The sequence below is a fragment of the Oryctolagus cuniculus genome, chromosome 18 (genome assembly GCF_051225735.1).
Source record: "Oryctolagus cuniculus isolate XC-2025 breed Fujian yellow rabbit chromosome 18, ASM5122573v1, whole genome shotgun sequence".
NCBI lineage: Eukaryota > Metazoa > Chordata > Mammalia > Lagomorpha > Leporidae > Oryctolagus > Oryctolagus cuniculus.
Genome location: NC_142884.1, coordinates 7,257,933 through 7,285,853, shown reverse-complemented (window position 1 = coordinate 7,285,853; position 27,921 = coordinate 7,257,933). Strand labels below are relative to the sequence as shown.

Below are 27,921 nucleotides of genomic sequence, written 5' to 3'. Positions count from 1 at the left end.
AACACACTGTTACATACTAAATTTTTAAAAAATGTTGGGGACGGCAAACACCAAACTACAATGTGTTGTTTAAATGCCCACGTATGCGTTGAAATGAAAAGTGATATAGGAGTAGCATTCAATAAAGTAGTTAACCAGATCAGAGACCTGGGTGAAAATCCTCTCAATGTAATTGAGTTGTGGGGATTAGGGTGTGTCACGTGATCATCCTGGGGCTGTGGGACAGTATAAAGCCCAGCAGGACATGACTCCTCCCCCTCAGTCTACCTCTTCACTGGTCGTGCTGGAAGCTTCTGTCTCCAGAGGAATTGCCCTGTGCCCACACCTGAGCAACCTCAGAGCTCGAGAAAGACGACAGGTGAGTTTCCATGATTGTTTTGGGCCTTGGTGTATGAAATGGGAAAAATAGGAGGGTGGGGACAATCCATGGAAGGTGGTGTTATGAGTTGAGGAAAGGATTAGTTAACTGCTTCATACTTCCCAAGATAGAGCCTGATTCAAACCATATTTCTGAAATGTTCATTATTAGATAAAGGGTACCATTTCCCCCTAACTTTCTGATTTAGATGGGGTGGCTAGTGAGCAGTAAAGGGGCCATTGCCCCTTTGACTGAGGGCTTCCAAACACAGTGTTATTCACTTATCTTTTCTTTCAATGTACTCAGTGCCTTGTTAGAAGCTAGTTGAAATTCAGGGCATAAGAATCCAGTGGCTTCCATTTCTATTTCCCCAGGGAGGCAGATGCCCTTGGCCAGCACCATCCACAATGGACCCCAACACTCTTTCCATGGAACAGGGGAAGGAGCTGTTAAAGCAATGGGGGATCCCACAACGAGATGTGAGTATGGGAGATACTGGGTCAAGTGAGAAGTAGGTGGAATGAGATGGCATCAAAGCTGAGGGTCAGTCCGAGGCAGGTACTCCTCCCATGATCAGCTGTAATAGTCAGTGTTTAAAACTCTCTGTACATTGCACTGGCCAATTTCAAAGGACATTAGGAGAAACACAGGCATATGCAATTGCTATGGATCTTACTTCCCTTCAGCTCACACCAGCATTTCCCCCAGACTCCACTTTCTGTTTTTGAAACTTTATTGAAGTTACAAAAGTTTCATGCATTTCACCTAAGAGATTTAGGAACATAGTGGCACTTCCCCCTTACCCTCCCTCTCAGATACCCACTCTTGCTTTTTACAGTGATCTATTGTCAGCAAACTTAGTGATCAGAGAGTGAGCCCTACTCTCAGTAAAAGAGTCAACAAATAGTATGAAGAGAATGGAAACAAAGCAAGACCCTGTACCTTCACCCATTGGTACTATTTGGAGGTCACCAGCAAGTTCACTGTTGGCTGTGGAATAACGAAAGTTTAAGGTGCTCACTGCTGTAGGCATGTGTTGAAACACTTCAGTTGCCCCACAAAGGTTTTCCTTGGAGATTTACTTGTTTGAAATGCAGAGCCACAGAGAGATGGACACACCGACACACACAAACATACACACACACACACACACAGAGACTGATTGGTTGATTCCATCTGCTGGTTCACTGCTCAAATAGATGCAAAGGCCATCAGAAGCCAGGAGCAGAAGCCAGGAGCCTGGAACTTCATGCAGGTCTCTCATGTGGGGGCAGGGGTCCACATACTTGAGGCATCTTCTGGTGTTTCCCACAACAGACTAGCAAGGAGAAGGGTCAGAGATGGAGCAGCTAGGAATCAAACTGGTGCCAATATGGATTACCTCTGTGTCTCAAAACCGGCTCCTCCTAAAAGGCTTACAAATACCAACATGGTAATCAAAACATTTTATTTTCTTATTATTTATTTTTTGACAGGCATAGTGGACAGTGAGAGAGAGAGACAGAGATAAAGATCTTCCTTTTGCCGTTGGTTCACCCTCCAATGGCCGCCCTGGCTGGCGCATTGCGGCCGGCGCACCGCACTGATCCGATGGCAGGAGCCAGGAGCCAGGTGCTTTTCCTGGTCTCCCATGGGGTGCAGGGCCCAAGCACCTGGGCCATCCTCCACTGCACTCCCGGGCTACAGCAGAGAGCTCCCCTGGAAGAGGGGCAACCGGGACTAGAACCCGGTGTGCCGGCGCCGCTAGGCGAAGGATTAGCCTAGTGAGCTGTGGCGCTGGCCTAATCAAAACATTTTAAACAGAAAGGAAAAGGGCTGGCACTGTGGTGAGGTGGGTCATTCCGCTGCCTGCATGCCGGCATCCCATATGGATGCCGCTTTCTTCCTGGCTGCTCCTTTCCCTACACAGCTCTCTGCTATGGCTTGGGAAAGCAGATCACCCAGGTCCTTGGCCCTTTGCACCTCATGGGAGATCCAGAAGAAGCTCATGGCTCCCAGCTTCAAATCGGCCCAGCTCCAGCCATTGTGGCCATTTGGGGAGTGAATCAGTGGATGCAAGGCTTCTCTTTCTCTCTCTCTGCTTTTCAAATAAATTATAAATCTTACACATACTTAAACAAAAAGCCTTCTGTATAAGAAAAAGAAAATGCTCAAGTGACTGGGAATTTATCTTCTCTTTTCCCAAAGTCACTTCCTGCTTGCAGGCTGAAAGTTGAATCTTGATGCCTCTTTTCTCTTTATCAGATCGATTTGATGGTGGAGAAGTGGGTAGTTGTTGCCTCTGTTGAGGCCATGTTACGATTTCCCCTGAAGCCTGGAGAGGATCCCACAGCCCGCTGTGTCTCCCAAGGGAAATGTCAGCTTACGGTGGACCAGCCCCAAGCAACTTCCCAAAGACCAGATGACCCAAAGGACAGGTAAGGCCAATTTGGGGAGTGAGCCATGGGGCCAGGACCTGATTCCCCAAGGGCCCTCCATTTCTGCCTGAACAAGGCTGCAGGACACTCACTTCACAGGGCCTTGACTTTAAAAATTTAACAAGATTTGTTAGTCACAGAATTTGCAAGCCAGGGCAATGCAGCCCTCACTGGAGATCAAAGAACCTCTCCCAAGAGAGGAAGGAATTCTCCTATTGAGGGAGATGTCCTGCTCAGGGTCTCATGGAGTCCTCCTGATGCAAATGAAGGATTTCAGCTTGCTCAGTTCTGACTGGCTTATGCACATGCCCTGTTGGGAACTGTTCAGTTTGACTGGTTGATCACAGACTGCATCAATTTGTCAACTTCAGCTTTTCAGAAGCAAGGATTGTATAAAGGTCAAGCACTTACTTATTGATTTTCATTCTATGTCCAAGAATAGTGCGTGTGACTGTCTCCCTTTGCCTCACTGTCACCCAGCATCTAACTTACTTTTGCCCTCAGTTAACTTGAGAGAATTCATTTTGTTTTGACAAGGTGAAATATCAAAGCTTTGTCAGAGCATTCTGCCGGCTTTGTGGGTAAGAAGTTACTCTGTGAAAATAGAGTTTTTATGATCTGAAATACCAGTTGTTGGCTACCCTTCTGTTGGCTTTGCTGGGGCTTTTAGTCTGGAGAGAGAAGCTAGACCAAAATTCAGAACCAAAAATACTTTTGTGTAGGGTTGCCAATTCACTGTCACTATCTATTAGAAGCCTTTTAATTAAGTGGTCTTTTCTTGGGCAGTGTCCTTTTTTGGCAGTAGGTAAACACTAGAACGTGTTCACAAAATAGGTCAGAATGGGGCATCTATCACAGATCCAAGATGTGGTGGATGCGGGTTAGTACTCAGGAAGTCCCTCCAATCTCTCCTGGGAGAAATAGACGTATGAGGGGCTTGTGTCATACATTTTGAATTTTTGAATTTGTTTCTTTGGACTAGGAAAACCAATGATCAATTAAAGAGCAAGCCCGATCAGAAGCCCAAGGCTATGAATCAGACGGCACGCCATTCAGTATGTCAGCCTCGAAGGCCCCTGAAGGACAATAACCCACAGAGAAGATCGGTGTGCCAGAGGGCTTCCCCACCAGATGGAGAGTTCAGCAAGGTAAGCGGAGGCTTGGGGCTTTCGAGAACAAAGGGGTCCATGAGGAGCTGGCTTAAACACGGGAATCTGTGTGTCCATCTTTCAGTTATTCCTCTTTTGCCAAGCCGGGCTGGTTTGCCTTCTCCTTACCTGGCTGATCGGCACATTCAGAGCCTGTGAGGAACAGCCACTATCATCTCCTTTAGATGTGAAAGTTCTACCTCCTTGGATTCCTGGATTCAATTGGCTCTGGGAGGATCATAATATCTTGAGTTTCTTGGCAAATAAAAATCCATGGGTCTATGACCTCCCACGAAAGAATATTTAATTTCCCTAATCTTCTTTATATCCACTTTTGAAAACTGCCTGTGATTGGTACCCGCTCACCTAATAACCACTTCCCCTACCCACAGGTGAAATGCAAGAACTGTGGAGCCTTTGGGCACTTGGCAAAAAGCAAGAGGTGCCCCATGAAGTCCTGGGGCGGGGCCGTTCCCTTACTGGCCTTGGGTCGCAATCAGGAGAAGGAGAACCTGAAACCCAAGAAACCTGACGAACTTCAGCCTGCAGAATCCTTGAGGAAGACTGAGAGACAAGAGGCAGGAACTCACAGGTAAGGATTCTGCAGGCACAGTCTGAGCCCTGAGCTTTGGCTACCAAGAAGATTGTGCCGTCCCTCTTCTTTCCCTGGAGCTGTCTCTAGGCATAGACAGACAACTGCAGAGAAACAGACAAGTGCTCCAGACCTTCCAGGGGTGCACACCGAGCTCATCCTATTCTAAGAACCACTAAAGGGAAGGGCTGTGGAATACCTTGGAATGCTGCTCCTGGCAGCCAGAACAGCCACAGACTAAATGAAAGTGCACAACACTGAAGTCACACTAGGGAACGCAGCACATCCTGGGGGTGGAGGGGCTTCCCAGACAAGAATTGAACCACTGGGGCCAAGTTCACAGGGGCTTCAGTGCCTGCCTCACTCCTAAACAAGGGCTAGCATGGGGCCCTGGGAGTGCTCTTGGTTTGGTTTGCTGTCCCTCTTAGAGACAGGTAGGAAAGGTACCTCAGACAGATAACAGGATTTGTTCTGCAGGCATGAAGGGCAGCAGAGGAAAGCTGGACCACAGGCAACATAGGGGAGGCCACAGAAGGAGCCGAAGAACTCTGAGGCAGCAACAGAACCATGTGCCTATCTGAGGGTGAGTCCTACTCCCGCTTCTGCAGTGTGATTTTTTCTCTGCGTACTTTTATTTGCTTCATTGTATGCCCTTCTATGTGGGAATCATATTAAAACCAAGGCTGGCCCACAGAATCCTGTTTTATTTGTCTGTATCCCATGTTCCAGTTGCTTTATTTGAATTTTTATGTCACTATTTGCAAGTTGGCAAGTGAATGCTAGTGGAGGCATGTTGATGCATCCATGAATGATTTGATCATGTGCTGTCTTGTATCCATCCAAGGCATCCTTTACACTTTTATTAATCCCACGTTTCCTTTCCAAAAGATGTTTTTGATTTACACTCTCCATATTGGATAAAGAAAGGATTAGGTAGTTGACATGTGTGTTTCTTTTTAAGATTTTTTTTAAAATTTATTTGAAAGGCAGAGTCACAGAGGGGCAGAGGTACAGAGATAAAGAGAGGTGAGGGAGGGAGTTCTTCCATCCACTGGTTCACTCCCCAGATAGCTGCAACCACAAGCTGTGCAATCTGAAGCCAGGTGCCAGGGGGTTCTTTCTTGTCTCCCAGGTGGGTACAGGGGCCCAAGGACTTGGGCCATCTTCCACTGCTTTTCCAGGTCATAGGAGAGAGCTGCATCTGAAGTGGAGCAGCCTGGATGTGAACCGGTGCCCATATGGCTTGCTGGGACTGCAAGTGGTGGCTTTACCCACTATGCCACAGCACTGGCCCAAGAGAGTTTTCAAAGCTCATCACAGGGTAGTTGTCTTCTGCATTTAACTGCCCCTTAACAATATGATGGTGCTCCATCAGCAATCTACCAACATGCAATCAACCTTTAAAACCTGTAGGAAACATTTTCAAAGTCAGATACAGCTCAGTAGAATTCGCTTCCTATTTAAGTTTCACAACACACTGTGCAACACATGGATCGAAAACCGGAATGTGGTCAGCCCTTCTCACCCCAGCACCACATTCCACAGTGCAGCCACTCCCTTGATCTTAACAACAGACAAGGTAATGATAATCTTGTCCTATCTGCCACACACAAGAATCAGACTGATGTCGTATTCTTTTCCCCTCACTAACCTGAGTAGACAATCTCTGAAGATGTGACTGGATGATTTCAATATTTAGTTCTGTGAAATTTAATTTCACATGTACTGTCTCTTTATATTGGCTGCCTCGTCTCCTTTTGTGGTCCTGATTTAGATGCAATCTTGTATGTGCTACCTGTATGTGCTACTTTCTCTTCCTATTTATATTAGTAATCAATATCCTTTTTTGTTATTAACATGCTGATTTTCCATTTCTGTATGGTTGACTATGTGAGTTCTTCATCCATCTGAGGGGTCTAATGTGAACTTTCTTGCCACAGCATCCTACTAGACCGTTGCCTGTGCAAACATCCAAGAGGAAGTCGCCCCTCGGCTCTGCACTGCCATGTCCACTGCCTAGTGAGACACCTTATAGATCACGCTGCGCTACTGAGGCTCCAAACAAAACACCTCAGCTGAGCACTGATGGCCCAGCCCAAGCATCTGGGGTCAACTTTGCTGACTCCCCTCACCATGTTCTAAAGAAATTCACCCCAGGCCCAGCTGGCAGTGCCAAGCCAACAGCCAAAGGGCCTGATGTTTCCTCTCGTGACACTCTTCAACCTGCCAGGAAGACACCTACCCTGGGTCACAGGTCTAATCCACAGGTGCAGATCAAAGTTGCGGAGGTGGATTCAAAGTTGCCTCCACAGCCAGTCACAAAAAATTGTGTCCAGAACTCCAAACTCAGCACCCAGGCTCCAGGCAAGAGGTCTGCCCAGGACACCATCCAGACCAGCCAGAATCACCCCAAGAAGCCAAGACTCTTCGTTTCTCAACCTCTCTCCAGTACAAATGGACCTGCACACTCTCAGGCATCCGAAGGGTCCACAAAGACGCTAGTCCTGAAGCCAATTTCAAACCCTCAGCCTCCATCTAACTCACATTGTTCAAGCTCAGGCCAGAACTGCCCAATCTTCCAACCTCGAGTGTCCAGTGATGTTCCGTACATGACACAGAGAATCGGCCCCAAGAAACAGGACAGTGCCAGGTCCAGAACCCCTCCCGCATCCAATCCAGGGAAGTCTACAGCTGCTCGTCAGAACACTCATGTCTTAAAGGAGTCTGAGAGGCAGGGTCCCCAGGTCACAAGGAGTGTCCTCTATGAGGATCTTCTGGTCTCTTCCTCCTCTGATGACAGTGACTGAAAGGGAGAACTTGTGTGGGCCAGCATAACCAGCACAACAAAACAAATGGAAGCACAAAGATAACAACATATGTAAGCAACTTTTTGGGGCCTCTGATGGCACAGCTAATTTTCACAGAGCATTCTTGATTATCATCCTTCTTCAGGATGGGAGGATGTGACTTTCTTCTCCCAGGAACTCCACCTGCCAAGACTGGCCTTGATGTGTCTAAAGGCTGCCTACAAGACTCCCACCCCCACCCTGACTCTGGGTCACAGAGGATGGCCTCAGGTCTTCAGGACTGGGAAGTGACTGAGAGGCTTAGGTGGGGGAAGCATCAGGGAGCAGGTCTGCTTTGAGACTCAATGCTGTGATACAGGATCAAATGGTGGAGCCTAACACAATATTGGGGATCAACACAAGACACCACCTATTTAATGGTGTGAGATGGAGCTGCTTGAAATGGGACTTAGGAAACTGTCCTGAAAAGGCTTTTGTAAATTGGATCTAATTATGTGAGAAACTAACTGAACATGAGGAAATTATATGAGCCTCTACTGTCACTAGAAAGCTGTGAAATCCACCTGTCTGTGTGAAGAAAAGACTAGCACTTGTGTAGCTAGCTGTCAAAGGGCCCATATGTGGTTGTTAAAGGTCTATTTTTTAAAAGTCCCCTCTCCGGATCCTTGCATTGTTGAGGAAGAGTTTTAGTGGGAAATTCTTAGCTTTGACTCACTGGGAAAAACTGTCTTTCCTGAAGGAATTTGGTTTTATTGGTGAATTCATTCAAATCCCTCCACAGTGCATGCTCACGTGCTATGAATGGTTCCCAGGTATTAGAAAAGGAAACTGCACACTTTGTGAAGTTGATTGAACACTGACCTGATTGTAACTGCACACTTTCTGAAGATGACTGGACACTGACTTCCACTGTGATAAAGTATCTCAGCTCATCTGTAAAGGAGACATCCACAATACACCCAGGATCAGAGTTACTGAGAAGATTAAATACATTATGTAAAGTATGTAAATAATGAGAGACACATGATAAATTATTCATGCGTTTCTACTTTTTGATCACAAGTAAGCCACAGAGTAGCCTCAATTGTAAGGAACACTATATTTTGTTATTGAAAGTGATTGTAAAACTATGGTTTATTATCAATAAATGTATTGCTAATTTTACAGGTGTTTTGATTTTTATATCACTTCAGCCCAATTCCCTTTTTTTTTTTTAACTTTTATTTAATGAATATAAATTTCCAAAGTACGATTTATGGATTACAATGGCTTCCCCCACATACGTCCCTCCCACCCACTACCCTCCCCTTTCCCACTCCCTCTCCGCTTCCATTCACATCAAGATTCATTTTCGATTATCTTAATATACAGAAGATCAGCTTAGTATACATTAAGTAAGGATTTCAACAGTTTGCTCACACAAAAACAAAAAGTGAAAAATAATAGATGATATTTTTAAAATGATGATGAAATCAGATCAGACCTATTGTCATGTTTAATCCCAGTTCCCTTTTTAAAAAAGATACACACACACAGCAGCCTATAATTCATGCACACAGCTGAATCTCACGCAGTGCTTTCATCGATTTTTGCGAAAATCTTGTATTTACTGCAACCTAGGCTGCTAAGGGAAACGTGACATCACACCCCTCTAGGATCCAAAGCTTGTTATTAAAATGAGGCAGGTCGCACACATCAGCGACCTGTGCGTTCGAACGGAACACGAATCCTGTGCATGTTTCCTCATGTTCAGAGGATTCCTCAGTCCTACAGGCGCAGCTGAGAACGGCACTCCCTTTCAACAACCCGCGCTACCTGCACACCCACAAGAGGGTTTTCTAAACCTGAGGGAGTCTTCCGGGCCTCTGCTCTGGTCAGTGTGAGAGAAGCACCTGTGGAAGCCGCTGCAGGGCCCCTGTGGTATCGGAGCCCCTCAAGCTCGGGCATCCACACAGCTCGGGGCCATGCGTGTCTGGGCAGCCATTACCTTGCAAGTAGCTGACCCTGACGACGCCGCCATTGGCGACACAGTCTTTTGGCACCCAGTTCCTCAGGGCTGGAACGCCCGCAAGGCATGCTGGGAGATGTTGGAAGGTAACTGGAGCACGCCAATGTCCGGCCCTGCACATAGGCATGCGCACTGGTGGTGAGCAAGCCCGAAGGTAGCGTGAAGTCATGAGGACAGCGAGGCCGTGAGCGGTCTGGGAACCTGCTGGAGGCTCTCCTGCCGCCCTTGCGCGTGCTCCTGGCGTCTCCGTGGCCATCCCTCCTGTCCCTAGTGCCCTGGGAAACGGCCCTGACGGTGTTGAGAAGCACAGAGCTTCTGTCCACTCACTGCACCCTGGGCACTGGGCTGCTCCCTGTGCTGCAGCTGAAGCCAAGCCTCCCGCTCTTAGGACAAGTGCCTGGCTCCTGGGATGGCAGCTCCTCCACACGGGTCCATCCTTCCAGAAATCGCCACGGCCTTCCTGCTTAGTCCATCTGAGGTCCATGGGAAAGCACCCTGGCCCCGAACCTGAGACCTGGGAAACCCTGAGGGATGGGGCCCCTCAGCGTTCCTAGGGTCATTCCTGAGGGCTTCACTGTACTTGGGAATTTATAGAAGAGATTTTTATAGAAGAACTCATCAATGGCTTTGGTTGAAAATGTGTTGCCTCCCTGATTCAAACGTGACAGTCTGAGCCACTTGAAGTCAAAATAGCAGGTAGAATAGGAAGAATTGTACGAGAAAGAAACACATCTGAAGTTGCTGAGGGGAACGAGTGCCCTCATCAACCCTGCAAAATGCAGTGACTGCTTGAACAGCATGCGAGGCTGCCCCTGATTAAAATAAGTCTTTGAGAACGGTCTCAAACTTTTTCTGTTTTTAGAGATAAGTCTCTACTTGTTCTTCCTGGTGACCTGGATCTTGTAGGATTGTGCTGATTTAGTTTTCTGGACCGCGACCCAGACCAGTTTCCAGAGCCTTGCAGAGAAAATAAGCCATTTGTTCAGAGTAATGGGAAGTTCATGTTACAGAGGACTGAAGCTGCTATCACTGGTTTATTCTCCGGGTGACCTCAAAGTGCAGGGCTAGGCCAGGCTGAAGCTGGGTGCTAGGACCTTGTACCTTGCAATGGGGTGAAAGTGCTCCTATGGGATGCTGGCACTGCACATGGCTTAACCCACTGCTCCACAGGCCCCCTCCTTATTGTTTTCAAAGGATTTTTATTTGCTCATTTACTTGAAAGGCTGAGTTTTCGGTGGGAGAGGAGAGAACATTTGCCATCTGCTGGTTCATTCCCCAAGTGGCTACAATGGCTGGTGTTGGTCCAGGCCAAAGATGGAATCTGCAAGTCATCCTGGTCTCTCAGCTAGTCAGCAGGGGCCCAAGCAGGTGGGCCATTTACTTCCCCAGGTGCATTAGCCGAGAGCTGGATTCCAACATGGGATGGTGGTAAGTACAGATGACAGACTAATTCGCAGCATCATTACACTGACCCTGAATTTACTGTTTTTTTTTTCTAAACATGGATGTTATCTGGATGGTTCTGAAAATGAAATTAATGTCTCATGGAGTGTACTAGTTATATCTGACTATGGTAACAAATGACCTCATTGAGCATGTTAAAACTGTAAGTTCTCAATAAAATCAAACTTGTTTTTTAATGCATACCCCTGGATATTTCCCTGAAAATGTAACTAAAATAGTGACTAAAATAAGAAATGCATTCCATGTAATTAAATTGATTTGCTCTTAGGCATATGAGAGTACGTTAAAAGTGTTCACTGCAATATAGTTACAAGATAAGTGTGGTGCAACCAATTCTGAAATCCATGCATGATTTTCCATAACACACATTTTGCAATGAGCTTTTGAAGATTCTGCATAAGCATAGATTTCAGAAAAATTTTGGCCCAAGAATAAAATTAATTTTTAATTCACCTTCTACAAATTTTTGAAAATCAGAGTTACACAAAGAGCGAAGGAGAGGCAGAGAGAGAGAGAGAGAGAGAGAGAGAGAGAGAAGGGTCTTCCATCTTCTGTTTCAGTACTCAATTGGACACAATGACATAGCTGCGCTGATCCAAAGCCAGGAATCAGGAGCTTCTTCTGTGTCTCCCATCTGAGTGCAGGGGCCCAAAGACTTGGGCCACCTTCCACTGCTTTCCCTGGCCATAGCAGAGAGCTGGATCGGAGGTGGAGCAGCCGGGTCTCCAGCTGGAGCCCCTATGGGATGCCGGCCATGCAGGCATTTGGGGAGTGAACAGCAGATGGGAGCTCTCTGTGTGTCTGTGTCTACCTCTTAAATGAACAAGTCAGAGGACCACTTACAGGATGTGATTCACTGCTATGAAGATCATACATGTGATTGGTTTTTTCCACTAGGCTCTGAGACAGTGTCATGAGTGCCACAGGTCACCCAGCTCGACAAGCCTAATGCAATGTGTCAGAGCATGGGGAAGAATCGCACAGAATCATGACAGTCTTTTCAATAGGATGTATTGTTCAATATGCTCCATAATCTCCATAATATATATTCAGTGTGCACACTTACAGGCCAGTAGCACTCAGTGTACCATTAGTCCACAGGTCATAACACACATCTAGGGGTAAGACAATGTCTACACTATCCAGCAACAGGAACAAGTGTGAATCCTCCACCTGTGGTGCTGGCACACCGGGTTCTAGTTCCGGTTGGGGCACCAGAATCGGTCCCGGTGGCTCCTCTTCCAGTCCAGCTCTCAGCTGTGGCCCAGGAGTGCAGTGGAGGATGGCCCAGGTCCTTGGGCCATGCACCCACATGGTAAATCAGGGGAGGCACTTGACTCCTGGCTAGGGATCAGCGTGGTGCACTGGCTGCAGTGGCCATTGGAAAGTGAACCAACAGAAAAAAGGAAGACCTTTCTCTCTGTCTCTGTCTCTCTCTCTCGCATATCCTATTCTGCCTGTCCACTCTGCCCTGGTCCCCGAGGGGATGAAGGAAGAGTAGTTGTGAGGCTTGCCTTTTTATCTCCCTTCTAGAGTAGGTGGGCATTGAGTGTGTCCCAAGGTGTTAGCAATCAGAGGCTCATCTTTTTGGGTGTCACCATCCAGATGCTGATGTTTGGGTGTGACCAGTGGTGTGTTAGGGGTCTTCTGGGTGTGGCCAATTGTGGTGCAGTAGTGTGGGTGAAGTAATGTAGTAGAAAGCTGGTTGGCTGCTTCTTATGATGTAATGTCGCCCAGTCCTTATCTGGCTTCATCACCTGTGTCTGTTCTGACAGATGGTCTGGGCAGTTCTTGGTGCTTTGTAGCCTTAGCTTAAGAAACTTTCTTTTGGTTTTGTATTTTCTCTTTGTTTTTGGATTAGTGGTGCTCCTTAAGTCATTTGGCACTTCTGTGGGATTCCCCACAGACAGCTGTTAGTTTTCTTTTTAACAAAGATAGTGCATTTAACCACTATGCTATGCTGACAGATAGATTACCTGTATTGAAAACACACACACACACACAAACATACACACACACACAAACATACACACACACATTTTGGGTTTGTTCTCTGTCCCTTTATTTTAGTGTGGTAGGGCATTATTTTATGTTTGCTGGAACAAATTTTGTTTTCCATTTTGTGCAAAGTTTTATTGTCTAGGCCAATATCAAATGAATAAACATTTAGAGATGTTAGTAATAAAATACAAATGCATGGATTGTCGTTTCATATTATAGGAGCATGAATCCTGACAAGTTAGTTGGGTTTAATGAATGCAAGAATGATTCAGTGTTAGAAAATCAAAACTAACAGGCTGGCGCCATGGCTCAATAGGTTAATCCTCCACCTGCGGCACCAGCAACTGGGTTCTAGTCCCGGTCGGGGTGCCAGATTCTGTCATGGTGGCTCCTTTCCAGACCAGCTCTCAGCTATGGCCCGGGAGTGCAGTGGAGGGAGGCCCAAGTGCTTGGGTCTCTCTCAGTGTCCATGCTGCCTGTCAAAAATACAACCAAAAATAACTGTACTGTTTTTTATGCCAAACATGAAAGTGTAATGATAAATGTGACAATCATATGTCTTACTGTAAATGGTGAGACAGAGAGCTTTAAAATGGGATAAAACAGTGTGAGGTAAAAATTTAATCATTAGTCATTTTAGATTATATACTTAACTAACACGTGACTTAAATAATCTTTAAGAAATAGGAAAAGATCTGTTTTTAACTGAAATATGTAAAATAAGTAAATTGTAGACTCTTGAGTGTACATATACTTTTTGTTTTTTTTATTTTTATTTTTTGACAGGCAGAGTGGACAGTGAGAGAGAGAGAGAGAGAGAGAAAGGTCTTCCTTTTTCCTTTGGTTCACTCCCAATGTTTGCTGGGGCCGGTGTGCTGCAGCCAGTGCACAGAGCTGATCCATAGCCAGGATCCAGGTGTTTCTCCTGGTCTCCCTTGCTTGTACAAGGCCCAAGCACTTGGGCCATCCTTCACTGCACTCCCGGGCCATAGCAGAGTGCTGGACTAAAGAATAGCAACCAATACAAAATATGACCCTCCAACCAGGCCTAGAACCCATGTGCTAGTGCCCAGGTGAAGGATTAGCCTATTGAAACTCCTGTGTGTGCACAAATACTTTGAAATTTGGATTCAGACAGTTTAGGATTGTTTGAGAATTTTCTTATGCAGAGAAAATGTCACAGGACATTTGCAAGTGACAGTTGCTATCCTTTTGTATGATTCAAAGTTATAAGCATTTTGCTTTAAAATTTGTTTAACTGAATGGCAGAGAGAGAGAGAGAGAGAGAGAGCGTGAAACCTATCTTCTGGTTAACTCCCCCAGTGACTGCCATAGCCAGGGCTAGGCAGGCCAAAGCAAGGAGCCAAGAACTCAATCATGGCCTCTCACATGGGTAGCCAGGCCTCAAGTTCTTGAGACCTCATCTGCTGCTTCCCAGAGCCTCCTGGAATGGACAGCAGAGCTGGGGATCAAACCCAGGCACTGTGATATGTGTGTGAGTTTCCCATGTGGTGGTTTAACTGCTGCTCCAACACTGGCACCATGACAGCTGTTATCTTAAACCTTTTTTTATATTGTCCCATTTTCATTAAATACATCTTCCCTAGCTATAAAAAGCAAAGGGTCTCGTCAGAATGAACAGATGAGAGTGTTTTCAGTAGAGATACAATCACTGTCTCTGGTGAGTCCTCTACACACCTAAGGATAGGGAAAACTTTTCCAGCCCAGCAACTGCCCTTTGGATCTCCTGTTTCTGCAAAGCATCACGTGACTTCCACAGATTGTCTCACCCTTCATGACGAGTCCTGTGGAATTACAGGCACATCAGTAGGGATCCTGCAATTTGGTCTGTGAATCTGTAAGGTGGCAGAAGAGCAGACTGATTTCAGAACTACAGGTTTCACTACTACTTGGAGTTAATACCAGCTTCAAGGCTACTGTGGATCATGGGGATTGATTAGACATGACACCAGGAGCCATCAGAGACTGGTGCAGGGTCTCGGACCCCATCTCTTGTTACCAGCTGAGCTCATGCCTCAGATGTACTCCCGATTTCCTCTGTGGGAATCACTTCACTCCCCATTTCTGCCATAACCACTTACTCAGCTCCTGCAGGATTCCTTCCTACAGACTCTGCCTCTCATTCCTGAGGCCGGTGCTGTGCAGTAAGAGGTAGGGTTAGGCCATGGCTTGTGATGGCAAGCATCGCATATCAGGGTGCTGGTTTGAGTCCCAGCTGCTCTGCTACCAATACAGCTTCCCGCGAATGCACCTGTGAAAGCAGCAGATGTGGGTCTCTGCTATGCATGTGGGAGACACAGACGGAGTTGCTGGCTGCTGGCTATGGGCTGACCCAGTCCTGGCTGTTGTAGCCACTTGGGGAGTGAGCCAGTGTATAGGATCTCAATCTCTCGTTCTCTTTGTGTTCTTCTCTTTCATGCCCTTTCCCCCCTCCTTCCCTGTTGCTCTTTCAAATAAATAAATCTCTCACAAAAGAAAGAAAGTCTCCCCAGCTCACGCTGTTGGAGGACGATGGGCTCAGGGTGAAGGTTCCTGCAGGCAGCATCATGGGGAGGGTGAGAGCCAGATGCCGAGATCCCAAATTTGGGTCGATTACTTCCCTCCCCTCAGAGCCACCATCATCATATCACCAACAGAGGTCAAGATCATGTGGCTCTGGGGAGCTGAGGACTCTTTTCCAAATCTTTTTTTCAAATTGCTAATTACCAAGAATGACAAAATGCTTCAAGCTATTATGTCTCTTAAGAGAATTTGGTGGTGGTCCAGTGCTGGCTGCTCCACTGTGATCCAGCTCTCTGCAGTGGCCTTGGGAAAGCAGCAGAATATGGCCCAAGTCATTGAACCCCTGCACCCATGTGGGAGACCATCAAGAAGCTCCTGGCTCCTGGCTTCGGTTTGGCTCAGCTCCGGCCATTGCAGCCACTTGGGGAGAGAACCATTGGATGGAAGATCTCTTTCTCTGGCTCTGTCTCTGCCTCTGCCTCTGTCTCTGCTTCTCCTTTTCTCCCTTTAACTCTTTCAAATAAATAAAAAATCTTTACAAAAGAAAGAGACTGCAGAGTGTTTTGCAGAGGCTCTTTTTTTCATTGACCCTGGAGACAAACAGGGCTCACACAGAGGGGAGGAGAAAATGCCCAGCCTGTTATGAGGGGCTGGCAAGGAGGCCATGTGTCTGCTGGATGCTAGGCTGTTTTGGGAGCTCATACCAAGATAGAGAGATCTCTCCTAGTCCTCTTCCCACTGAGCTGCACCACATTAACTAGGTGTGCATGAGGGGGATTTCCAAAAGATACAAGTGAAAGCTCAGCGGTGTAGCCAGGCGCCCAGTGCCAGTGTTTCCAAGATGCTGTGCATCAGATGCCTGGCAGGTCTATCCTCCACCTGTCTAGAGAATCAGACCCTGCCTTCTGCATTTGAGAACCCTGGAGGGTCCCCACAGCCCTCTATTTTTTCCCGAGTTTTCGTAATAAGCCTTGTTGCCTTTATATTCACTTAAGAAATATAAGTTCAGATTAATTCTCTAAGTTTCCCAACAAACTAATCTACATAATATTTTGGCCTGCTATTCAAAGCTCCTAAACTTCTTTTTAACAAAATATTTACTTGAAAGACTGTGTTTCTGTGTGTGCATACAATTCACACACACACACACACACACACTCACACAGACACACACAGAGATACTTTCCTCTGCTGGTTTATTTCCCTGAGAGCTGCAACAGGCAGATGTGGACCAGGCTGAAAGCAGGAGCCAGGAACTCCATCCTGGTCTCCCACAAGGGTGGCAGCAAACCAACCACTTGAGCCATCTTTTGCTGCTTTCCCAGGCTCATTATCAGGGAGCTGAATCAGAAGCAGAGCAGCAAGGACTCGAATCACTACTTTAATGTGGAGTGTTGTTGTTTAAAGCAGTAGCGTAACCCAAGGCACCAAGAGGCTGGCCCCTGCTTCTCAATTTCCAAGAGATTAAAGTGATCTCTATGGGTCACACTTGCAGTGCCAAGGAGCCGAAAGACTGAGGAAATAATCAATGCAGGATTTTCTTAGAGAAGTAACAGGGTTTAAAACTGAACCATGAAGTTTTAGAACATTTACTATACCCCAGAGAGCATTTACAATGCTTCACATGTGTGTGTGCAAAGATTATTCATGTCAACCTGTCCTCATTTTACAAGTGAGCCAGGCTTCACTCGAATAAGAATGGGAAGAAATAAAGTAGCTGAACAGCAACTCACTAGGCAGACATCAGAGGCAGAGAAGAGAAACATGGGTTTTCAAGTTCTAAAAATGGTCATGGCTTGCAGCCATCACTCTAACATCAGTGTGGCCCCAGACTCAAGGAGTGGAGTTGGGGGAGGATTGGCCTGTATTCCTGGTGCAAACACCAGCTTGACTGAGATTTTCTGCAAGTTAAGAAGGTGCAAAAGCGATACACATGGAGCAGAAACCGCATTTCCAGGTCGGAGTTTGATCTTTTCTCAGGCTGTGGTCCTTGGTACCAGAGTCTCTGAAGTGCCAGGCAGGGAGCCCAGCAACCCATCAGCCACACAGTCCCGAGGATCCACAGCCATACTCTCCAATGTCCCTCATTGCTAAGCTGTGAGGATCAGCAGGTTAGGTGCATTAAACATAATTTTGACCTCTAATATTTTCTAATTAGCGTCAGCACATAGCCTCTCTCTAAAACAATGAGAAGACTTCGAAGAGTTCATGAAAAATTGAATTACAAGAGAAGTTTATGTCAGTTACCATCATTTTCCAATCCATGCACATGAGGAGTCTTTCAAATGGTTATTGATAATGCCCAGTGTGAGAAAGCATGAATGGATTACATTTTTTTTTTTTGCAACAGAAAGTCTTACTTTGAATCCAGTTTTGCATGAGTGGCTTATTTCTGTGAAAGGATTAGCAACAGTCTGAGAAGGAGAGAGAAAGAGGAAGGGAGGGTGAGGAAAGAGAGAGGGGGAGGGGGAGGGGGAGAGATCTTCCATCCACTGTTTCACTCCCCAAATGTCTACAAACCACGAATTCCATCTGGGTCTCTCCTGTGGCTGACCGGGGCCCATCCTCCAATACTTTCCCAGGCACAGTAGCAGGGAGCTGCTCAGAAGCAGAGCAGCATAGACTCCAACATGGGATACCAGTGATGCAGATGGCTTCAGCTTAATCTGCTTAACTTGCTGGGCAAGACCAACTCCTCCGGAAACCCGCCCTTCCCATGAACATTTTTAGGAGCTTTCATATAGTGCTAAAACACACTGTTACATACTAAAATTTTTAAAAATGTTGGAGATGGCAAACACCAAACTACAATGTGTTGTTTAAATGCCCACGTATGCGTTGAAATGAAAAGTGATATAGGAGTAGCATTCAATAAAGTAGTGAACCAGATCAGAGGCCTGGGTGAAAATCCTCTCAATGTAATTGAGTTGTGGGGATTAGGGTGTGTCACGTGATCATCCTGGGGCTGTGGGACAGTATAAAGCCCAGCAGGACATGGCTCCTCCCCCTCAGTCTACCTCTTCACTGGTCATGCTGGAAGCTTCTGTCTCCAGCAGAATTGCCCTGTGCCCACACCTGAGCAACCTCAGAGCTCGAGAAAGACGACAGGTGAGTTTCCATGATTGTTTTGGGCCTTGGTGTATGAAATGGGAAAAATAGGAGGGTGGGGACAATCCATGGAAGGTGGTGTTATGAGTTGAGGAAAGGATTAGTTAACTGCTTCATACTTCCCAAGATAGAGCCTGATTCAAACCATATTTCTGAAATGTTCATTATTAGATAAAGGGTACCATTTCCCCCTAACTTTCTGATTTAGATGGGGTGGCTAGTGAGCAGTAAAGGGGCCATTGCACCTTTGACTGAGGGCTTCCAAACAGAGTGTTATTCACTTATCTTTTCTTTCAATGTACTCAGTGCCTTGTTAGAAGCTAGTTGAAATTCAGGGCATAAGAATCCAGTGGCTTCCGTTTCTATTTCCCCAGGGAGGCAGATGCCCTTGGCCAGCACCATCCACAATGGACCCCAACACTCTTTCCATGGAACAGGGGAAGGAGCTGTTAAAGCAATGGGGGATCCCACAACGAGATGTGAGTATGGGAGATACTGGGTCAAGTGAGAAGTAGATGGAATGAGATGGCATCAAAGCTGAGGGTCAGTCCGAGGCAGGTACTCCTCCCATGATCAGCTGTAATAGTCAGTGTTTAAAACTCTCTGTACATTGCACTGGCCAATTTCAAAGGACGTTAGGAGAAACACAGGCATATGCCATTGCTATGGATCTTACTTCCCTTCAGCTCACACCAGCATTTCCCCCAGACTCCACTTTCTGGTTTTGAAACTTTATTGAAGTTACAAAAGTTTCATGCATTTCATCTAACAGATTTAGGAACATAGTGGCACTTCCCCCTTACCCTCCCTCTCAGATACCCACTCTTGCTTTTTACAGTGATCTATTGTCAGCAAACTTAGTGATCAGAGAGTGAACCCTACTCTCAGTAAAAGAGTCAACAAATAGTATGAAGAGAATGGAAACAAAGCAAGACCCTGTTCCTTCACCCGTTGGTACTATTTGGAGGTCACCAGCAAGTTCACTGTTGGCTGTGGAATAACGAAAGTTTAAGGTGCTCACTGCTGTAGGCATGTGTTGAAACACTGCAGTTGCCCCACAAAGGTTTTCCTTGGAGATTTACTTGTTTGAAATGCAGAGCCACAGAGAGATGGACACACCGACACACACACACACACACACACACACACAGAGACTGATTGGTTGATTCCATCTGCTGGTTCACAGCTCAAATAGATGCAAAGGCCATCAGAAGCCAGGAGCAGAAGCCAGGAGCCTGGAACTTCATGCAGGTCTCTCATGTGGGGGAAGGGGTCCACATACTTGAGGCATCTTCTGGTGTTTCCCACAACAGACTAGCAAGGAGAAGGGTCAGAGATGGAGCAGCTAGGAATCAAACTGGTGCCTATATGGATTACCTCTGTGTCTCAAAACCGGCTCCTCCTAAAAGGCTTACAAATACCAACATGGTAATCAAAACATTTTATTTTCTTATTTTTTATTTTTTGACAGGCAGAGTGGACAGTGAGAGAGAGACAGAGATAAAGGTCTTCCTTTTGCCATTGGTTCACCCTCCAATGGCCGCCCCGGCTGGGGCGCTGTGGCCGGCGCACCGCGCTGATCCGATGGCAGGAGCCAGGAGCCAGGTGCTTTTCCTGGTCTCCCATGGGGTGCAGGGCCCAAATACCTGGGCCATCCTCCACTGCACTCCCGGGCCACAGCAGAGAGCTCCCCTGGAAGAGGGGCAACCGGGACAGAATCCGTGCCCCGACCGGGACTAGAACCCGGTGTGCCGGCGCCGCTAGGTGAAGGATTAGCCTAGTGAGCTGCGGCGCTGGCCTAATCAAAACATTTTAAACAGAAAGGAAAAGGGCTGGCACTGTGGTGAGGTGGGTCATTCCGCTGCCTGCATGCCGGCATCCCATATGGATGCCGCTTTCTTCCTGGCTGCTCCTTTCCTTCCACAGATCTCTGCTATGGCTTGGGAAAGCAGATCACCCAGGTCCTTGGCCCTTTGCACCTCATGGGAGATCCAGAAGAAGCTCATGGCTCCCAGCTTCAAATCGGCCCAGGTCCAGCCATTGTGGCCATTTGGGGAGTGAATCAGTGGATGCCAGGCTTCTCTTTCTCTCTGCCTCTGTCTCTGTAACTCTGCCTTTCAAATAAATTATAAATCTTACACATACTTAAACAAAAAGCCTTCTTTATAAGAAAAAGAAAATGCTCAAGTGACTGGGAGTTTATCTTCTCTTTTCCCAAAGTCACTTCCTGCTTGCAGGCTGAAAGTTGAATCTTGATGCCTCTTTTCTCTTTATCAGATCGATTTGATGGTGGAGAAGTGGGTAGTTGTTGCCTCTGTTGAGGCCATGTTACGATTTCCCCTGAAGCCTGGAGAGGATCCCACAGCCCGCTGTGTCTCCCAAGGGAAATGTCAGCTTACGGTGGACCAGCCCCAAGCAACTTCCCAAAGACCAGATGACCCAAAGGACAGGTAAGGCCAATTTGGGGAGTGAGCCATGGGGCCAGGACCTGATTCCCCAAGGGCCCTCCATTTCTGCCTGAACAAGGCTGCAGGACACTCACTTCACAGGGACTTGACTTTAAAAATTTAACAAGATTTGTTAATCACAGAATTTGCAAGCCAGGGCAATGCAGCCCTCACTGGAGATCAAAGAACCTCTCCCAAGAGAGGAAGGAATTCTCCTATTGAGGGAGATGTCCTGCTCAGGGTCTCATGGAGTCCTCCTGATGCAAATGAAGGATTTCAGCTTGCTCAGTTCTGACTGGCTTATGCACATGCCCTGTTGGGAACTGTTCAGTTTGACTGGTTGATCACAGACCGCATCAATTTGTCAACTTCAGCTTTTCAGAAGCAAGGATTGTATAAAGGTCAAGCACTTACTTGTTGATTTTCATTCTATGTCCAAGAATAGTGCGTGTGACTGTCTCCCTTTGCCTCACTGTCACCCAGCATCTAACTTACTTTTGCCCTCAGTTAACTTGAGAGAATTCATTTTGTTTTGAAAGGTGAAATATCAAAGCTTGGTCAGAGCATTCTGCCGGCTTTGTGGGTAAGAAGTTACTCTGTGAAAATAGAGAGTTTTTATGATCTGAAATACCAGTTGTTGGCTACCCTTCTGTTGGCTTTGCTGGGGCTTTTAGTCTGGAGAGAGAAGCTAGACCAACACTCAGAACCAAAAATACTTTTGTGTAGGGTTGCCAATTCACTATCACCATCTATTAGAAGCCTTTTAATTAAGTGGTCTTTTCTTGGGCAGTGTCCTTTTTTGGCAGTAGGTAAACACTACAACGAGTTCACAAAATAGGTCAGAATGGGGCATCTATCACAGATCCAAGATGTGGTGGATGCGGGTTAGTACTCAGGAAGTCCCTTCAATCTCTCCTGGGAGAAATAGATGTATGAGGGGCTTGTGTCATACATTTTGAATTTTTAAATTTGTTTCTTTGGACTAGGAAAACCAATGATCAATTAAAGAGCAAGCCTGATCAGAAGCCATAGGCTATGAATCAGATGGCACGCCATTCAGTATGTCATCAGCCTCGAAGGCCCCTGAAGGACAATAACCCACAGAGAAGACTGCTGTGCCAGAGGGCTTCCCCACCAGACGGAGAGTACAGCAAGGTAAGCGGAGCCTTGGGGCTTTTGAGAACAAAGGGGTCCATGAGGAGTTGGTTTAAACGCGGGTTTCTGTGTGTCCATCTTTCAGTTATTCCTCTTTTGCCAAGCCGGGCTGGTTTGCCTTCTCCTTACCTGGCTGATCGGCACATTCAGAGCCTGTGAGGAACAGCCACTATCATCTCCTTTAGATGTGAAAGTTCTACCTCCTTGGATCCCTGGATTCAATTGGCTCTGGGAGGATCATAATATCTTGAGTTTCTTGGCAAATAAAAATCCATGGGTCTATGATCTCCCACCAAAGAATATTGAATTTCCCTAATCTTCTTTATATCCACTTTTGAAAACTGCCTGTGATTGGTACCCTCTCACCTAATAACCACTTCCCCTACCCACAGGTGAAATGCAAGAACTGTGGAGCCTTTGGGCACTTGGCCAAAAGCAAGAGGTGCCCCATGAAGTCCTGGGGCGGGGCCATTCCCTTACTGGCCTGGGGTCGCAATCAGGAGAAGGAGAACCTGAAACCCAAGAAACCTGACGAACTTCAGCCTGCAGAATCCTTGAGGAAGACTGAGAGACAAGAGGCAGGAACTCACAGGTAAGGATTCTGCAGGCACAGTCTGAGCCCTGAGCTTTGGCAACCAAGAAGATTGTGCCACCCCCTCTTCTTTCCCTGGAGCTGTCTCTAGGCATAGACAGACAACTGCAGAGAAACAGACAAGTGCTCCAGACCTTCCAGGGGTGCACACCGAGCTCATCCTATTCTAAGAACCACTAAAGGGAAGGGCTGTGGAATACCTTGGAATGCTGCTCCTGGCAGCCAGAACAGCCACAGACTAAATGAAAGTGCACAACACTGAAGTCACACTAGGGAACGCAGCACATCCTGGGGGTAGAGGGGCTTCCCAGACAAGAATTGAACCGCTGGGGCCAAGTTCACAGGGGCTTCAGTGCCTGCCTCACTCCTAAACAAGGGCTAGCATGGGGCCCTGGGAGTGCTCTTGGTTTGGTTTGCTGTCCCTCTTAGAGACAGGTAGGAAAGGTACCTCAGACAGATAACAGGATTTGTTCTGCAGGCATGAAGGGCAGCAGAGGAAAACTGGACCACAGGCAACACAGGGGAGGCCACAGAAGGAGCCGAAGAACTCTGAGGCAGCAACAGAACCATGTGCCTATCTGAGGGTGAGTCCTACTCCCGCTTCTGCAGTGTGATTTTTTTCTCTGTGGCCTTTTATTTGCTTCATTGTATGCCCTTCTATGTGGGAATTATATTTAAACCAAGGCTGGCCCACAGAATTCTGTTTTATTTGTCTGTATCCCATGTTCCAGTTGCTTTATTTGAATTTTTATGTCACTATTTGCAAGTTGGCCAGTGAATGCTAGTGGAGGCATGTTGATGCATCCATGAATGATTTGATCATGTGCTATCTTGTATCCATCCAAGGCATCCTTTACACTTTTATTAATCCCACGTTTCCTTTCCAAAAGATGTTTTTGATTTACACTCTCCATATTGGATAAAGAAAGGATTAGGTAGTTGACATGTGTTTTTTTTTTTAAGATTTTTAAAATTTATTTGAAAGGCAGAGTCACAGAGGGGCAGAGGTACAGAGATAAAGAGAGGTGTGGGAGGGAGTTCTTCCATCCACTGGTTCACTCCCCAGATGGCTGTAACCACAAGCTGTGCAATCTGAAGCCAGGTGCCAGGAGGTTCTTACTTGTCTCCCACGTGGGTACAGGGGCCCAAGGACTTGGGCCATCTTCCACTGCTTTTCCAGGTCATAGGAGAGAGCTGCATCTGAAGTGAAGCAGCCTGGATGTGAACCGGTGCCCATATGGCTTGCTGGGACTGCTGGCGGTGGCTTTACCCACTATGCCACAGCACTGGCCCAAGAGAGTTTTCAAAGCTCATCACAGGGTAGTTGTCTTCTGCATTTAAATGCCCCTTAACAATATGATGGTGCTCCATCAGTAATCTACCAACATGCAATCAACCTTTAAAACCTGTAGGAATCATTTTCAAAGTCAGATACAGCTTCATAGAATTCGCTTCCTATTTAAATTTCACAACACTCTCTGTGTAACACATGGATCGAAAACCGGAATGTGGTCAGCCCTTCTCACCCCAGCACCACATTCCACAGTGCAGCCACTCCCTTGACCTTAACAACAGACAAGGTAATGATAGTCTTGTCCTATCTGCCACACACAAGAATCAGACTGATGTCGTATTCTTTTCCCCTCACTAACCTGAGCAGACAATCTCTGAAGATGTGACTGAATGATTTCAATATTTAGTTCTGTGAAATTTAATTTCACATGTACTGTCTCTTTATATTGGCTGCCTCATCCCTTTTTGTGGTTCTGATTTAGATGCAATCTTGTATGTGCTACCTGTATGTGCTACTTTCTCTTCCTATTTATATTAGTAATCAATATCCTTTTTTGTTACTAACATGCTGATTTTCCATTTTTGTATGGTTGAATATGTGAGTTCTTCATCCATCTGAGGGGTCTAATGTGAACTTTCTTGCCACAGCATCCTACTAGACCGTTGCCTGTGCAAACATCCAAGAGGAAGTCGCCCCTCGGCTCTGCACTGCCATGTCCACTGCCTAGTGAGACACCTTATAGATCACGCTGCGCTACCGAGGCTCCAAACAAAACACCTCAGCTGAGCACTGACAGCCCAGCCCAAGGATCTGGGGTCAACTTTGCTGACTCCCCTCACCATGTTCTAAAGAAATTCACCCCAGGCCCAGCTGGCAGTGCGAAGCCAACAGCCAAAGGGCCTGATGTTTCCTCTCGTGACACTCTTCAACCTGCCAGGAAGACACCTACCCTGGGTCACAGGTCTAATCCACAGGTGCAGATCAAAGTTGCGGAGGTGGATTCAAAGTTGCCTCCACAGCCAGTCACAGAAAATTATGTCCAGAACTCCAAACTCAGCACCCAGGCTCCAAGCAAGAGGTCTGCCCAAGACTCCATCCAGACCAGCCAGAATCACCCCAAGAAGCCAAGACTCTTCGTTTCCCAACCTCTCTCCAGTGCAAGTGGACCTGCACACTCTCGGGCACCCCAAGGGTCCACAAAACGCCAGTCCTGAAGCCAATTTCTGACCCTCAGCCTCCATCTAACTCACGTTGCTCAAGCTCAGGCCAGAACTGCCCAATCTTCCAACCTCGAGTGTCCAGTGGTGTTCCAGACATGACACAGAGAATCGGCCCCAAGAAACAGGACAGTGCCAGGTCCAGAACCCCTCCCGCATCCAATCCAGGGAAGTCTACAGTTGCTCGTCAGAACACTCACGTCTTAAAGGAGTCTGAGAGGCAGGGTCCCCAGGTCACAAGGAGTGTCCTCTATGAGGATCTTCTGGTCTCTTCCTCCTCTGATGACAGTGACTGAAAGGGAGAACTTGTGCGGGCCAGCCGCACCAGTGGAACAGAACCTAAGGGAGGGGGAGGGACTGAAAAGAGGGACAAGAGATGGCAGAGAATGGAGCCCAGACAACAAGGCTGATCAAGGCTCCTTTCTTCCAATGGCTCGGTGGTATTTATGCATAACCAGCACAATGAAGCAAACGGAAGCACAAAGATAACAACATATGTAAGCAACTTTCTGGGGCCTCTGATGGCACAGCTAATTTTCACAGAGCGTTCTTGATTATCATCCTCCTTCAGGACGGGAGGATGTGACTTTCTTCTCCCAAGAACTCCACCTGCCAAGACTGGCCTTGATGTGTCTAAAGGCTGCCTACAAGACTCCCACCCCCACCCTGACTCTGGGTCAGAGAGGATGGCCTCAGGTCTTCAGGACTGGGAAGTGACTGAGAGGCGTAGGTGGGCGAAGCATCAGGGAGCAGGTCTGCTTTGAGACTCAATGCTGTGATACAGGATCAAATGGTGGAGTCTAACACAATACTGGGGATCAACACTTGACACCACCTATTTAATGGTGTGAGATGGAGCTGCTTGAGATGGGACTTAGGAAACTGTCCTGAACAGGCTTTTGTAAATTGGATCTCATTATGTGAGACACTTACTGAACACATGTTCAGTTATATGAGCCTCTACTGTCACTAGAAAGCTGTGAAATCCACCTGTCTGTGTGAAGAAAAGACTAGCCCTTGTGTAGCTAGCTGTCAAAGGGCCCATATGTGGTTGTTAAAGGTCTATTTTTTAAAAGTACCCTCTCCGGATCCTTGCATTGTTGAGGAAGAGTTTTAGTGGGAAATTCTTGGCTTTGTCTCACTGGGAAAAACTGTCTTTCCTGAAGGAATTTGGTTTTATTGGTGAATTCATTCAAATCCCTCCAGTGCATGCTCACATGCTATGAATGGTTTCCAGGTATTAGAAAAGGAAACTGCACACTTTGTGAAGTTGATTGAACACTGACCTGATTGAAACTGCACACTTTCTGAATGTGATTGGACACTGACTACCACTGTGATAAAGTATCTCAGCTCATCTGTAAAGGAGACATCCACAATACACTCAGGATCAGAGTTACTGAGAAGATTAAATACATTATGTAAAGTATGTAAATAATGAGAGACACATGATAAATTATTCATGCGTTTCTACTTTTTGATCACAAGTAAGCCACAGAGTAGCCTCAATTGTAAGGCACACTACATTTTGTTATTGAAAGTGATTGTAAAACTATGGTTTATTATCAATAAATGTATTGCTAAGTTTACAGGTGTTTTGATTTTTATATCACTTCAGCCCAATTTCCTTTTCAAAAAAGATAGACACACACATAGCATCCTATATTTCATGCACACAGCTGAATCTCACGCAGTGCTTTCATCGATTTTTGTGAAAATCTTGTATTTACCTAGGCTGCTAAGGGAAACCTGACATCACACCCCTCTAGGATCCAAAGCTTGTTATTAAAATGAGGCAGGTCGCACACATCAGTGACCTGTGCGTTCGAACGGAACGCGAATCCTGTGCATGTTTCCTCATGTTCAGAGGATTCCTCAGTCCTACAGGCGCAGCTGAGAACGGCACTCCCTTTCAACAACCCGCGCTACCTGCACACCCACTAGAGGGTTTTCTAAACCTGAGGGAGTCTTCCGGGCCTCTGCTCTGGTCAGTGTGAGAGAAGCACCTGTGGAAGCCGCTGCAGGGCCCCTGTGGTATCGGAGCCCCTCAAGCTCGGGCATCCACACAGCTCGGGGCCATGAGTGTCTGGGCAGCCATTACCTTGCAAGTAGCAGACCCTGACGACGCCGCCATTGGCGACACAGTCTTTTGGCACCCAGTTCCTCAGGGCTGGAACGCCCGCAAGGCGTGCTGGGAGATGTTGGAAGGTAACTGGAGCCCGCCAATGTCCGGCCCTGCACATAGGCATGCGCACTGGCGGTGAGCAAGCCCGAAGGTAGCGGGAAGTCATGAGGACAGCGAGGCCGTGAGCGGTCTGGGAACCTGCTGGAGGCTCTCCTGCCGCCCTTGCGCGTGCTCCTGGCGTCTCCGTGGCCATCCCTCCTGTCCCTAGTGCCCTGGGAAACGGCCCTGACGGTGTTGAGAAGCACGAGAGCTTCCGTCCACGCACTGCGCCCTGGGCACTGGGCCGCTCCCTGTGCTGCACCTGAAGCCAAGCCTCCCGCTCTTAGGACAAGCACCTGGCTCCTGGGATGGCAGCTCCTCCACACGGGTGCATCTTTCCAGAAATGCCACGGCCTTCCTGCTTAGTCCATCTGAGGTCCACGGGAAAGCACCCTGGGCCCGAACCTGAGACCTGGGAAACCCTGAGGGATGGGGCCCCTCAGCGTTCCTAGGGGCATTCCTGAGGGATTCACTGTACTTGGGAATTTATAGAAGAGATTTTTATAGAAGAACTCATCAATGGCTTTGGTTGAAAATGTGTTGCCTCCCTGATTCAAACGTGACAG

At 47.0% G+C, this 27,921-nt stretch overlaps 4 protein-coding genes across 5 annotated transcripts; 3 read left to right on the top strand and 1 right to left on the bottom strand.

Annotated features, from left to right (window-relative positions):
* The first annotated feature begins 244 nt into the window (after nt 1-244).
* On the top strand, nt 245-7,322 carry LOC149120748 (protein FAM90A27P-like). Its single transcript, XM_089320135.1, has 7 exons — nt 245-358; nt 733-837; nt 2,603-2,775; nt 3,758-3,923; nt 4,316-4,515; nt 5,929-6,094; nt 6,456-7,322. The coding sequence occupies exons 1-7, from the start codon at nt 245-247 to the stop codon at nt 7,320-7,322; spliced, it is 1,791 nt and encodes a 596-aa protein (XP_089176261.1).
* An 11,005-nt stretch (nt 7,323-18,327) lies between these two features.
* On the top strand, nt 18,328-22,019 carry LOC149120747 (uncharacterized). Its single transcript, XM_089320055.1, has 4 exons — nt 18,328-18,426; nt 18,801-18,905; nt 20,704-20,876; nt 21,860-22,019. The coding sequence occupies exons 1-4, from the start codon at nt 18,349-18,351 to the stop codon at nt 21,903-21,905; spliced, it is 402 nt and encodes a 133-aa protein (XP_089176181.1). The 5' UTR covers nt 18,328-18,348; the 3' UTR covers nt 21,906-22,019.
* LOC149120746 (protein FAM90A27P-like) lies at nt 21,909-25,128 on the top strand. Its single transcript, XM_089320134.1, has 4 exons — nt 21,909-22,028; nt 22,421-22,620; nt 23,099-23,204; nt 24,562-25,128. The coding sequence occupies exons 1-4, from the start codon at nt 21,909-21,911 to the stop codon at nt 25,126-25,128; spliced, it is 993 nt and encodes a 330-aa protein (XP_089176260.1).
* On the bottom strand, nt 23,634-27,761 carry LOC149120745 (uncharacterized). 2 transcript variants are annotated; one of them, XR_016224648.1, is made up of 4 exons: nt 27,233-27,761; nt 26,418-26,489; nt 25,332-25,470; nt 23,634-24,026 (listed from the first exon to the last, which is right to left on the bottom strand). XR_016224648.1 is itself a non-coding variant. In XM_089319052.1 (3 exons), the coding sequence occupies exons 1-3, from the start codon at nt 27,507-27,509 to the stop codon at nt 25,382-25,384; spliced, it is 438 nt and encodes a 145-aa protein (XP_089175178.1). In that variant the 5' UTR covers nt 27,510-27,761; the 3' UTR covers nt 25,122-25,381. The 2 variants fall into 2 exon arrangements, 1 of the variants encoding a protein (XP_089175178.1); XM_089319052.1 differs by lacking the exon at nt 23,634-24,026 and having other exon boundaries at nt 25,122-25,470.
* Nucleotides 27,762-27,921: the final 160 nt, after the last annotated feature.

Excerpts from the sequence above, each read along its gene's own strand:
- LOC149120748 (XM_089320135.1), top strand. The coding sequence starts at position 245 with ATGACTCCTCCCCCTCAGTCTACCTCTTCACTGGTCGTGCTGGAAGCT. Across the intron at positions 359-732 it reads GAGCTCGAGAAAGACGACAG|GGAGGCAGATGCCCTTGGCC; the intron begins GTGAGTTTCCAT and ends CTATTTCCCCAG. Across the intron at positions 3,924-4,315 it reads CAGATGGAGAGTTCAGCAAG|GTGAAATGCAAGAACTGTGG; the intron begins GTAAGCGGAGGC and ends CCCTACCCACAG.
- LOC149120747 (XM_089320055.1), top strand. The coding sequence starts at position 18,349 with ATGCTGGAAGCTTCTGTCTCCAGCAGAATTGCCCTGTGCCCACACCTG. Across the intron at positions 18,427-18,800 it reads GAGCTCGAGAAAGACGACAG|GGAGGCAGATGCCCTTGGCC; the intron begins GTGAGTTTCCAT and ends CTATTTCCCCAG. Across the intron at positions 20,877-21,859 it reads CCAGATGACCCAAAGGACAG|GAAAACCAATGATCAATTAA; the intron begins GTAAGGCCAATT and ends TCTTTGGACTAG.
- LOC149120746 (XM_089320134.1), top strand. The coding sequence starts at position 21,909 with ATGAATCAGATGGCACGCCATTCAGTATGTCATCAGCCTCGAAGGCCC. Across the intron at positions 22,621-23,098 it reads CAAGAGGCAGGAACTCACAG|GCATGAAGGGCAGCAGAGGA; the intron begins GTAAGGATTCTG and ends TTTGTTCTGCAG. Across the intron at positions 23,205-24,561 it reads AACCATGTGCCTATCTGAGG|CATCCTACTAGACCGTTGCC; the intron begins GTGAGTCCTACT and ends TTCTTGCCACAG.
- LOC149120745 (XM_089319052.1), bottom strand. The coding sequence starts at position 27,509 with ATGGCCACGGAGACGCCAGGAGCACGCGCAAGGGCGGCAGGAGAGCCT. Across the intron at positions 26,490-27,232 it reads CAGGGTCTGCTACTTGCAAG|ATGAGCTGAGATACTTTATC; the intron begins GTAATGGCTGCC and ends TCTCCTTTACAG. Across the intron at positions 25,471-26,417 it reads AAGTGTGCAGTTTCAATCAG|GTTCTGTTCCACTGGTGCGG; the intron begins GTCAGTGTTCAA and ends CCCCTCCCTTAG.